Source organism: Diabrotica virgifera, chromosome 9 (genome assembly GCF_917563875.1).
Source record: "Diabrotica virgifera virgifera chromosome 9, PGI_DIABVI_V3a".
NCBI lineage: Eukaryota > Metazoa > Arthropoda > Insecta > Coleoptera > Chrysomelidae > Diabrotica > Diabrotica virgifera.
This window is the reverse complement of record NC_065451.1, coordinates 190,021,014-190,034,301: the sequence shown is the minus strand read 5'-3', so window position 1 is coordinate 190,034,301 and position 13,288 is coordinate 190,021,014. Positions and strand designations below refer to the sequence as shown.

General features: G+C 36.1%; 1 protein-coding gene and 1 long non-coding RNA gene across 3 annotated transcripts in view; both read right to left on the bottom strand.

The window, feature by feature from the left end:
• LOC114328999 (lysophosphatidylserine lipase ABHD12) overlaps positions 1 to 2,392 on the bottom strand; it is an 82,223-nt gene extending 79,831 nt beyond the window's left edge. Inside the window, exon 1 of one of the 2 annotated variants that reach the window (XM_050662714.1) lies at positions 2,305 to 2,392. In XM_050662714.1, coding sequence (XP_050518671.1) covers positions 2,305 to 2,306 — 2 coding nt within the window. In that variant the 5' untranslated portion in view covers positions 2,307 to 2,392. The remainder of the gene's footprint in view (positions 1 to 2,304) is intronic. The other variant, XM_050662713.1, reaches the window with a different exon arrangement.
• Positions 2,393 to 10,905: 8,513 nt separating this feature from the next.
• Positions 10,906 to 12,254, bottom strand: LOC126892892 (uncharacterized). The gene is made up of 2 exons (XR_007701036.1): positions 11,750 to 12,254; positions 10,906 to 11,332 (listed from the first exon to the last, which is right to left on the bottom strand). It is a non-coding gene; the product is annotated as an uncharacterized LOC126892892 (long non-coding RNA).
• Positions 12,255 to 13,288: the final 1,034 nt, after the last annotated feature.

The following is a 13,288-nucleotide window of genomic DNA, read 5'->3' as shown; positions in this document are numbered from 1 at the left end:
AGGTTACTTAAAATAATTCATCTTATCACATAATGAAAATGGATACAGATATTTGAAACGAAATTATTATTGGTAGATTGTGAGTATTAGAAATCTATAAACTACTAACCGATTGTGAGTAAAATAGTATAAAAACCTCGCGGGAACTCATTCTAGCCTCGCGTCTGTAGTTTACCTCGGTGCTTCGCACCTCGGTAAACTACCTTGTCGCTCGGCTGAAATAGAGTACTTTCCCGCTAGGTATGTAATACTATTTTTTAATTATGGAAAAAAATTTTTAAATAACTTAAAAATTATTGGTGATACTAAAGATCTCAAGTAGTGAAAAAATATAGGTTTTGCTATCGTAAATATTTTAGACTTTTTGTTTTGCTGAAGACAAAAATTGGTTAAGGTAGGGCTATTCAAAATTTGTGTACACTCGTTTAGCCCATTTAACTACAGCCTTTTCAAAACTAAGAACTATGAACCAATGAATTTTACAGATCTTATAAAAAATACATAATTAAACTAATTTGTGAAGCGGTCACGATTAATTTCATTCCGCCTCCTAATTAGTGGGTGATTTTCATGATTTTTGTTACTAACAAAAAAAGGGACCAACATTATTTTGATCGTAACTTACTTAATTTTCATGTTAGACACTTTTTTAAAAAAGAAAAATAAAGCTTTTTTAAATGATTAAAAAAAATGGTAATCAGTCTTCATTTGCGAAATTTGCTAGATTTTTATTAGAATTACTTACTTAGAAGAATTTACTTTTTATTAGCTACAACTCTGCTTCTATATACGGGTTTACAGACTTTATAATGTACTCCATTTTTTTCACTTTTTTATAAACTATATTTTTGCTAATAGTATTTTTTTAATAAAATACTTACTTTTTGAGTTGTTTGCGAAAAAGCCTGAAAATGTGTTTTTTTGTAGAAAAATAAACATTTTCACTCGCAAATAACTCTAAAAGTATTGACTAGTGAAAACAATCTATGAAACTAAAGCTGCTTGGAATACGTTAGTTTATTAAATTCCGGACTTATCTTGTACGTATATTTTTTCATTCTGAGAAGTGGCAAAAGTCACCCCCTGGGCAAGAGCACACATCGGCACAATATCACTTTTTTCTTTGACATATTAGCTATGTGAGTGATTGGACTATTAAAGCAATAACTTAATATTAATCCTATCGTTTTTCATACTTACATGAATGATCACTTTACGCCAGCCGTTTTTATAAATAATAAAACTCAAAAATTTTCTACATCTATGGAAAACTACAACAGCTTTTAAAAAAATAAACATTGGAATGAAATTTATATCAACAAAATAGATTCTCAAATTGCATATGATAGATTTATTAATAAGTTAAATAATTACATACAAATCTCTAGGGAGATAAAACCCTTACATAAAAAAATATCCAAAAAAACCTTGGATCGGTGAGGTTGATATCAATCAAACGACGAGATTTTCTTAAAAATAAATTAGTGTCTATATTTGATCCATATTATCCTTACCACTAGAATTGTCTTTATTTATGCAGTGTTATGAGGGTGTTTAAAATACGAACAAAAGGAGCATCGAGCATCTTGGGATTATTTTTATAATCCACCGTATAAAACTTGCATTAAATATCTGTTTCCGAATTAGTGTTACTGCAACTTTGCGGTTTAAAACTTTACTCATGGAACATGCTAATATAAAAAATACAAAAGTGTTCGTGTTAGCACGTGTTTAGGCAGGCACCGGCTGTTATTCTTTAAACATGTGCTGAGACAAGGGCTTTGTTTAGCAGGTAAAACGAAGGAACCTTACAATAGCGTTCTCTGTGTTTCTTAATAAATTTGGTTTTCAAATTTTTTGATGAATAGGTATTTTTTTTATTTATAAATACCTACACAAAAATTAAAATTTATTAAGCAGTTACATTTCGTAGTGTGTACTTCTGTAGTTCAAAATGTTCCAAACAAATTAGAAACAAAAGAAGCAAAAAGCACGTTAGAGAGGGCCCCTGCGGGGCCCTAGCCCTGGTTCCCTGGAACCCGCGGAACCATGCTCAGTACGCCACTGGTTACATATTATATTGTGTAGTGTAGAGAGCTTGCAGATTGAAATGGAGATGGGCTGGCTACGTGGCAAGTATGAAAGGAGAACACGCAAATTTACGTTTCTATTTAAGGAGCTTTGATTTCAATTTCGTTTAGAAAAATTCCTGAAATCCTAGTTAAAAAAGAAAAAATGGCGATAAAACTACTACTAAATTTTTCTCTAAAAAATAAAATAAATCTAAATATTATACCTACTCACATTTATTATTATGTCTTATTTACCCATCATCTTGATATAAATTACGGAGAAGTTGCACAAATACCACTGTCTACTTCTTGACTGACACCTACATTGAAAATGATAAGATGAATAGAATTCGTTTCAAAATATAATATTTGTTAAACCTGATCAAATATTAATATTAAGAAAGATTAACAAATACGCTATTTTACTTTTGTTTAATTAGCATAAAATCAAGTAAAACTAAAAAAGTAAGGAATTTAAGGAACTACAGATTAGGGGTAAAAGATCTCGAGGTAATATAAGCATTTAATACAATCAAATACTGATCATAATCATGACCATGATCCCGGAATAACAACATTTTAAATTTCTAATTTAATTGAGCCGCCACCGTGCTTTGAATGACACGTAAAGCCGTCGGTCCGGGCTATGTAAGTGATCGTTAAGTCATATCATGGCAAAGCAAACCATCGTTGCAAAACGCCAAATATTATAAGAACTCAAGAACAACAAACAACTCTCTTGCGAAACCCATTTACCATCGAAGTACTCAAAAATGGTATGGACTATATGATAGATGGAAAATCACCTGGGGTGGACGAAATCCTAACAGAGCAGATAAAACACTTTGGACAAAAAGCGAGACAATGGGTGCTCGATCCAAAACTGTGGCGCAAATAAAAAAAAGTAGGCCTTCTGATACCTGGGAAAGACCCTGAACTACTGAGTAGCTACCGTCCGATAACTCTGCTATGCCATTTGTATAAATTGTAAGAACGCCGTATTTTGAGCCGCATCCAGGAAAAATTAGATGCAAAACTAATCCCACAACAAGCAGGCTTCAGGCCAGGTAAATCATGCACAGGCCAAGTGCTGAACCTAACAGAGCACATAGAGGAGAGATTTGAGCAGAAAGATATAGCGGTAGTAGCCTTGATAGACCTCACAATGGCCTATGATACGATAAACCACAGAACCTTGCTAACTAAGATCTATAACACTGTTCTTGACTATGACCTGGTAAATATCATCAGATGACTGTTGTGTAATAGACGCTTCTACGTTGTGCTAAATGGAAAGAAGAGCAGATGGAGAACCCAAAAAAAAATTGCCTACCTCAAGGAAGCGTTCTGGCGCCGTCCCTATTGAACATCTACATCAACGACCAACCAATGCACCCCCTTACTGAGAGTTTTGTTTATGCTGACGACCTTGGTATCGCCGTAAAGGGGAAAACAAACACGCAAATAGAGTCGACAATGGAAGAGGCGTTAAACATGATGTTAACTTACTACAAACAAGACTGGTTAAAGCCAAACCCTACTAAAAACCAAGTATCTGCATTCCATCTCAACAACCATCTGGCGCATGTAAAACTGAATGTTTCTTGGGAGGGACAACGCTTGGAACATACAGATACGCCCAAATATCTTGGAGTGATACTAGACCGACCACTAACGTATAAATTCCACTGTCGGAGCACAAGACAAAATGTTTTTACGAGAAACAACCTACTCCGGAAACTTGTAGGGAGCAAGTGGGGTGCAAACCCCAGGTCTTAAAGTCAACAGCTAAGGTCTTGTTTCTCAATAGGGGAATATGCTTGTTCCGTCTGGGGTAGATCTACACACCCCTACAAGTCACCCGGGCGTTAAATGAAACATGTAGAATAATTACCAGTTGTATGAAGCCTACCCCTCTACTCCTACTGTACCGGTCAGCTGGATTCGCATCACCAGACGATCGTAGATGCGCCTCACAATATGTGGAGAAGTTCAGGCAAACTTTCGATGAAAGGCACCAATTAAACGGATTTGACGAACCGCCAGAAACCAGCCGACTTAAATCAAGGAAAAGGTTCATGAGAAATGTCAGCGTCGAACCACCCAAACTGTTTCCCCTACATCCCTACATCCAGAACGACCTGATGGAATAAACCTGGTCTGGAGAACCTGTCGGATACTTAACCGCATAGGCACAGGTGTTGCTCCTGTAAAATAGAACCTCATTAAATGGGGCATCAAGACAGATAACAACGCACTTTGTGAATGGGGGGAAATACAGAACGTGGAGCATCTGAGAGTATGCAGACTTTGCCCATCACAATGCACCCTCGATGATTTATGGCTCGCAAATACAAAGGGTGTAGACGTAGCCCAATACTGGGCAGAAAAACTGTAGTCGGATCCAGACACGAAGAAATAAAGTAAAGTAAGTCATGTTAGGGGCTCTTGCGCGACCTGAAAACTCTACCACTGTAGAATACCTTAGCCAGAAGATTACACGAATTGCTGATCATGATTTGAAAGATAGCCATAAAAATTAGTTTCTTCTTCTTCTTCTTCTTCTAATGGCGCTACAATCCTTTGTGAGGCTTGGCCTGCTTAACAATGTTCTTCCATTCTGCCCTGTAGGATAATTTCCTTCGCCACTGCCTGATGTTCATGGTTTTAAGATCCTCCTCTACGTCGTCTATCCATCTTTTACGGGGCCTTCCTCTTGTTCTATTTCCTTGGGGCTTCCATCTCTCGATTACTTTCACAGCTCGATTATCTGGCATTCTTTCTAAGTGACCAAGCCAGCTTAGTCTTTGAGACTTTACAAATCTAACAATATCTGCGCTCTGCATTAGTTCATCCAGCTCATGGTTCATTTCAATTCTCCACGAACCATGGTTGCACTAAAAATTAGTTTACTCACTTTAATAATAATAGATATACGAAGGAAGAAAACACATGTTCGAAATTTCAAATTTTTCATATGAAATATATTTCTTCCATTGTAATGTCCAGACTTTGCAAGCAATCTCGAAGCTTTAAATGGTCACTACTCTTTTCTAAAATTAAGCCCTAAAAATTCTGTAGCTATAATTGACAACATTCCGTCTATATTTCTCAAAAATTTGGCTCAATAATTAACAAAATATTATCGAGATTTAGCCATACGGCTCCACTCCCTCTAAGGAGAAAATTGACTCATCCCAGATACCTACGGTATCAAAAGGATTGAGCTCTGGTGGGACTCTTTCCGTGTTATCGAGCCCTAGGTGACTTGGTATGCAGGTGTATCTCCCAAAAATTTTCGTACACATCTGGCCGTTGCGAGTAGTACTGCTTTCTGCATGGTCTTATAAAGATGTTCATTAAGACCCAGCTTTTTTATGCTTTCGAGGAGGGTCTTCGGAATGACTCCAGTAGTAGACATAATAATCGGTATCGTCTGGGTACTTTGCATTCTCCATTGTCTCCGTATTTGAATTTCCAGATCTCTGTAATTGGCGATCTTTTCAGTAAATTTAGTACGTAGATTATTGTTGTTAGGAATCGCCACATCAATGTTTGTCTCGTTAATTTATTGACTAATACGAGATCTGGTCTATTATGCGCCACTGTTTAGTCTGTGAGCACAGTGCGGTCCCAGTATAGCTTGTAGTTGCCATCCTCAAGCATACTCTCAGGGACGTATTGATAATATGGGAGATGGTCGGTTTGGAGAAGTCCCAGCTTGATAGCTATCTCCTGATGAAGGATTTTTCCCACTGCGTCATGCCGTTCCTTGTACTCAGTTACAGCAAATGCCTGGCAGCCCCCTGTAAGATGTTGGATGGTTTCTTTGGCTTGACATCCATATCGGCATCTGTAGTTTTGAACATGAGGGTCTTTGATGATATATTTCAGATAATTTCTGGTTGGTATAACCTGATCCTGAATGGCCAGCAATGAACCCTCCGTTTCAGGGAACATCTTTCCTGATGTCAACCAGTAGTTCGACGCTATATTGTCGACATAATCTTGGCTGACCTCATTGGGATGTCGCCCGTGCAGAGGTTTACCCATCCAGGCGCACACTTTTTCGTCCTTAGGAAGGTGGTTTATGCGAAGTTCTGCTTCCCTCAGTTTTATCGGTGTTGTGTCATCTACTGCGCAGATAGCGCGATGTAGAGTAGATGTTTCAGCCTGCATCTGAAAATAAGATCTTAAATTAGCAATTTGTTTGTCTAATGGCTCACCTATATCCATAAGTCCTCTTCCTCCTAAATTCCGTGGTAATGTTGTTCTTTCTACTGCACTTTTTGGATGGTGTTTTTGTGCCTTTGTGAGGTGCGTTCTTACTTTTCGCTGAAGATTTTCTATGTCCGTTTTTGTCCACTTAACAATGCCAAATGAATAGCTAAGCGCGGAACATGCGTAGGTGTTTAGTGCCTTAAACAAATTTCTACTATTAAGGTGTGAGGGAAGCAGCTGTTTTACCCTTCGTATAAACTCAGTAGTTATCTCTGTTTTCATTTGTTTATGGTCTATTCTCCGCGCTTGCTTTACTCCAAGATATTTATACATATCGTTTTCACCCATGGCCTCGATGTTCTGGCCATTTTGCATATCGAATCCTCCGGGCTGTACTTTTCCTCTGACTATATTTAAAATACGGCACTTGTCTAGTCCGAAGTGCATGCTAATATCATTAGAAAAAGTTTCTACAGTTTTTAGCATCTCATCGAGTTGGTTTCGAGTGGAAGCCATTAATTTCAAATCATCCATATACAATAAATGATTAAGCTTCGCCACCACATTGTTGTTATTTTTGATGCTAAAACCTGCGTCTGTGGAGTTCAATAGCTGAGATAATGGGTTCATAGCTAGACAAAACCACAGTGGACTCAACGAATCTCCTTGAAACAGGCCCCGGCTGATTGCGATATTTTCAGTTTCGATGTTATTTTCACCAGGTATTTGAAGGTGAATTCTAGTCTTCCACTCCGTCATTATATGCTCTAAAAAGGTCACTATATTATCATCGACTTTATATATTCTCAATATATCTATAAGCCATTCATGCGGCACTGAATCAAAGGCCTTCTTGTAATCAATGAAGGCAGTAAAAAGATTCCTCTTTTTGGAATATGCCTGGTTAGAAATGACGGAGTCGATGATGAGTTGTTCTTTGCAACCCATGGAACCCTTAACCCATCCTTTCTGTTGAGGCTCTATGATATTGTTCAGAGCACAGTGTTGGTAGATACGCCGGGCTACACAGGATGTGACCAATTTGTACAAAGTTGGAAGACAAGTAATTGGGCGGTATTTGGCTGGATCTTGGGTGTTATTTTGATCCTTCGGAATTAAATAAGTGGTTCCCTGAGTTAGGAATGATGGTATATCCTGCGGATTAGAAATAACATGATTAATTAGTGTTGATAAGCATTCATGAACACTCCAAAACTTCTTGAGCCAAAAGTTTTGAACTCCATCTGGTCCAGGAGATTTCCAGTTGTGAAGCTCTTTGATGGTATTTGAGACTTCTTCTGTAGTGAAGGGTTCGTAAAGGGTGGTAATGTAGTGTTGGCAGTTTTGTGTTGTTTCTTCTATCCATCCAGCATTGTTGTTAAGAGCAGCTGGCGTGGAAAGTTGATTTCCCCAAAACTCATGAATTTCTTCTGGGCTTGGGTAAGTCTTATCGACACGTTCTACAGTGGAATTGAGTTTTCGATAGAACGCCTTTTCAGAACTTTCAAAAAGAGCATTGTCGCTTTTGCGGTTGTTACTAACTTTGTACCTCCTTAGTCGTCCTGAATAAACGGAGAGCTTTTGTTTTAATGTGTCCAGACACTGATGGGCTGTGTTGTTTTCTGGATCATATCTTGAGTGTCTTGCGGTAGTCAGCATTATATCTTCAGCTCTTCTGATGACTTTTCTACTTGTTACACCTCGTATGTATTCTGTGACTATACCAATATCCTTACGTAATAATTCGATCTTTCCGAGCAGTCTTTTTCCCAGGGTGCAATTCTGTTACCAGTTCTTTCGTTATTAGTAACCCGTCGTGTTCTGATCTTAACGCCCATTACATTAACAATTGCTGTTGCTGCACAGTAGATTAGCATATGCAAATATTCCAACGTGTGAGCTTCTACGACATAGTTGGGTAGGACTTCAGTGTTCACAATTTGTAACAGCGCACCTAGTTTCTTACAAGAGTTTATTCGTGGTAGCGGTGGTCTGCTAAGTGGGTTTGTTCCATTAAACTCTTGTACGGCACGAGCCATTTCGTTTGCTAGACTATCGCGCAACTCGTTGTTTTCGTGCTGTGTATTATCAGGTTGAGTTTCTGGCATGGGAATCTCAGGAGTCTGCTCATCGAGGATTTCATTAGGGACTTGATCTAAAACTTGTTCTTGGTTATTAATCTCCCGTTCGACTTCGCTTTTGATCGAATTGCGTCTAGTCTCTGGGATAAGGTTGTTCCTTATGATTACCCGGTATTGATCTGATACTCTTTGCTCCGATACTTGAATATCTGGGTACGTCCTGCAAAATTCCGCATACAGCTGTTGTCGGTAGCCGATTGTTTCTTGACCGAGGTTTGTCACCTTGTAATAGAAGCGCAAAATGTTTTCATTAATGGACACAGTCCATTTCATGCGCTGCCTCGGTCGTCCCGCTTGAGTGAGCGCCGGCTGATGATCCAGCGCAGCACCTTCGGCGGGTGGAGCTCTTGTTGTTGTTTGGCTCGCTTGTGGTTGTGGTTGGGGGGAGAGATTAATCGTCCAGCAAACGACGGCACTGTTGCCAGATTTACGTTTTTCCTTTTAGCGGGAATTTTAAACTTAGTCCAATGCCACTTTGGTTTTAAAAGAGAGTTCTGCATTCTTAAATTTATAACCTTACTTTTACAAGTAATTAGGATTATTTTATGTACATGTAAATATTGAAACAAGTATTGTACTGTGTCATAATTTAAAACTCATGCTGCAGTATTTTGACAAAAAAATGAAGCTCAAAAGAAATATACTTATACAGTACAAATTATTTTTTAATCGGAATGGAGATTTACGATTTCAAAGGTGAAAATGTGTTGGATAGTATAGATGGACACTTTTTTATTTTAGTATTAAGTGGTTACATAATTATTCAGAATATTAATAAAATTACTAGTAATTTGAATTAGTTTTAATATGTATTAATTCTCATCATGTATCTGGCTAAATAGCTAAGCGCTAAAGCCGCAAAATAAAAAAATTGAAAAAACATTCTTAGTGGCCTAGCACCTTTACTTTACCTGGGGGGCGAGGCGAGCTAATAAATTCTATTTTCTTATTGCAGTCATTTTGTGACGGCTTAAGAAGTTACATAAATGACGTCTTTAGGCTGTGAAATTTTAACCCTAGAAAGACATCTTTATGACTTGTATTTACATGATATAGGGCTTTTCATTCAGTCATTTGTTTCGAGCTTGTGTCATGTGTTGTCTAATATTAATATATTTAAGTCATATGTTATTGGTATTGCCAAGGATACAAATCAAACACGTATGATGTAGATATATTAATATTATATGACATGTGAACGAAGTTCGAAACAAATGACAATCGATGAAATGCCCTATTCAATAGGGCTTTTCATTCACAGCCATTTGTTTCGAGCTTCTGTCATGTGTCACATAATATTAATATATCTACGTCGTACGTTATTGGTATATACCAATGATACAAACCAAAGACGTATGACGTAGATACATTAATATTATGTGACTCATGACAGAAGCTCGAAACAAATGACAATCGATGAAAAGCCCTATTGGCGTCTGCATATCAGGATCCGGTAATACTATATTATTTATCTATGATCAGAGATATTGCTGGGTGTACACAAGTAAACAACACTTTTTTGATTAAAAGGTTTATTTCATTAAATCAAAACTTACATGGATACAATTTAAATAAGATTTTTTTCTATTTAAAGTCATATAATATAAGATATATATTTTAGTATAACTCTCCTACATTAACAAGCTTTAACACATTCAGTGGCCATGACATATGGGTAGCATCACGAAGGTTTTACCGAAGCTACTGATGATGCATAACTTATGTGAGTAGTACTGTGTAACTAAATAAATGATTTAAGTATGTGGTATTAACCAAGTGGAGCTTGTTCGAGATGGGCACCAAACGTGTTAATCTGGTCATGCACAGAGAGTTACACTATAATATGTTATATCTCATATTGCTCACTATTGTAATGAGTGAGCCTACATACATGAACTATAATATATTATTATGGTTCTGTGTATGCAGGCTCACTCATTACTACTGTAGTGAACAATATGAGATGTAATAATATGAGATATACCTATTATATATTATGGTATAGCTCTCCATGAGTGCCAAGTTTTAAGCTTAACTGATAACAACTAACGGATACTCTTTTATCCAAAATTTTATGAAAATTTTGAATGGTCATATTGGTATTAATTCCACAACCCCTTCCTATAACAATAAGCCCATTGTTGGATGCTATTGCAGTAGTTCTACTGGAAATACTTACTAAAATTGTATGTATCTGCATCACTTAGAAGTCTACCCAAAAAGCTGTTAATACTGTCTAAACCATCATTAATAGATCTTGTATACATAATAGGATTTTTTTCAGAATCAGATAGTTTATTAAGATTTACTTGCCATGCCCTATCTATGTGCCAGACACTTAACAGTCTATTAGGAGCAATACCCATTACATTTGACGAGGCATTGTAAAAGGTGTCGCTTATGCCTGATGTGAAAACATTTGACTATACATATAATACCAACACAGACATGTATTTAAAAGAATTGGTAAATTAAAGTAGGTATCTTTTCTATTTGAAAATAAGAAAGCAGTACAAAATCCATTCCCAAATTCATCTTTTACTAATACTGTCATAAGTTCAAAGTCATAGGAATTGAGCCCATGAGTTCCATCGATTGCGATAAAGGATTTACCAAACTTAATTAACATTTCCTTTTGGCACAGTATTAAGGAAAATAAGACAAAAATCATAAATGTTAAATTCAGAATGAATATCCATTAGTATGCCCTGTTGTTTGTAAAATAATATTGGACATGAGTCTGTAAGCATTCAACCCTGTGCATCCGGACCTGTAAGCATCTTTCAAATCAATGCCATAAGAGAGTTTAATGTTTGTGATATCTTTTCTTGTAAGTAAATTAATTCTTTTTAATTCGCCTCCTATGCTATTATGCTATCCTGAACAGTCTGAAGTTTACTAAAAAAGTAAAATATAGGTATAGGAGAACCAAACACACTAATTAGTTTGAAATTGTAAACTGTAGTAAATATTCATGAGTAATATTTAAAAAAGTGGTTTAGTGGTAACATTCTTGTTTTAAATTATATTGTGTATATCGACGGCGGAAAGGCAGGACCTCATAACTGAAAAATTTGTATAAAATGAGTTACTTCGGTTTTCGCTTTATAATAAGTGTATCAGCACCTATTAAACAGCTTTTAGAGCTGGGAAAGCCTTTTGGAAGCCTTCCGGAAACTTTCCCAGCTGTAATCGCTACTTAATAGCTGCCGATACACTTATTCTAAAGCGAAAACTGAAGTAACTCATGTTATAAAATTTTTTCAGTTACGAAGTCCTACCTTTCCGCCGTCGATATGCAAATATTTTACTTACATTTTTGAAGAAAGTCTCAAAATAAACTTTGAAGAGATATTTATCTGATTTTGGTATTTATGTAAGTGCTCTATATCATCCTCGTGTCCGTAATATGTTTTAAAATAGTTTCAATATTTTTAGATACTATTATTCGACTAGTACACCAAATAAACATTTTGCAGGATCCTTGGGATTTTAAAGCTCTTTCTCTATCTTGTTTTGTAAAATAATTTTTTGAGGATCACATACATATACATTCATAATAAGATGTTTCATGTTCTTGTACTGTTCTCTTCCTGTGCCATCCATACAGTGCAAATCTAAAAAAAAACAACATAACAGGTGATTACATGGGCAGTTATACTACTTACAGCTTACTTTGTATCTAATCTATTATCTAGTATTACTCTATTAGTATCTACCTACATAAAACTATCTTTGAAATCTAAATTTTTGATATCAACATCAACCTTAATACTTAAAAAATAAATAATATGTAATGTGGAAGTTACACGTACCTACCTACAAGTTTTTGAATTGCAATTTTATCAACTGGAAAAGACTGCAACATAATGAGTTTTAAATTATGACACAGCACAATATTTATTGTTTCAATTTACATGTAAATAACATAGAGTTATATATTAGCATAGAGAGAGTGTCATTCAGAGCGAAGTGACGACACCATCTTTTTTATTTGGATTAGTGCTGTTTCACTCTTACGCATAGTAAAGCTGCTACAGTTATCCTCCTCTTCCGTGCCTATATTCACACTGAATGTCATCATAGATTTTCGATACAATGTGTTAGAAAGAGATGCAGCAAACCAGTCCATGAGATCTTGTCGTCAGGAATCGCGGAAGGTAGGCTCCCTCTATGTTAATATTTACCTCTATGGTAAATAAAATAATAATAATCCTAATCCCTTGTAAAAGTAAGGTTAAGATTTTTGACTTGACAAAACAGAACTGTCAAATTTAAAACCAAACTGCTATAAAATTTTAAAATTCCCGTTAAAAGGAATCTGGCAACATTGCCGTCGTTTGCTGGACATTTAATCTCTCCCAAGACGGTCTAGCCCAGTGTTGCCAATCGCATTTCTCTAGATTATCCGATGATCGCACGAAAAATATCCGATTTGTCACGAAAAGGTACGCTAGGTCAAAAATTATTCTGTTATTAAAATCAATGTTGCCAATGTTATTCGTTTAGTCCCCTTAACAACCATCAAATAACAAAATCCGTTGTTCGTACACCAATCAGTTGATTGTAATCAATTATCATTATGATAATTAACATAATTGATTGGTTAATTAATTATTAATTATCAATTAACGTAACAATTGTTAACATAATTGATTAATTAATCAATTAATCTCATAATTGTAATCAATTATGTTTTCAGCAACCCAATCAAAGTTGACATTGACAGTAATTAAATATTTGATAATGATCAGCTGATTCCATTTCTGATTAGCGTTCGAACAACCGGCCCTTTAATCTACTGGATTCTCTATTTCACGGTTTAAAAATTTTCGTTTATAGATGAAAATCTCG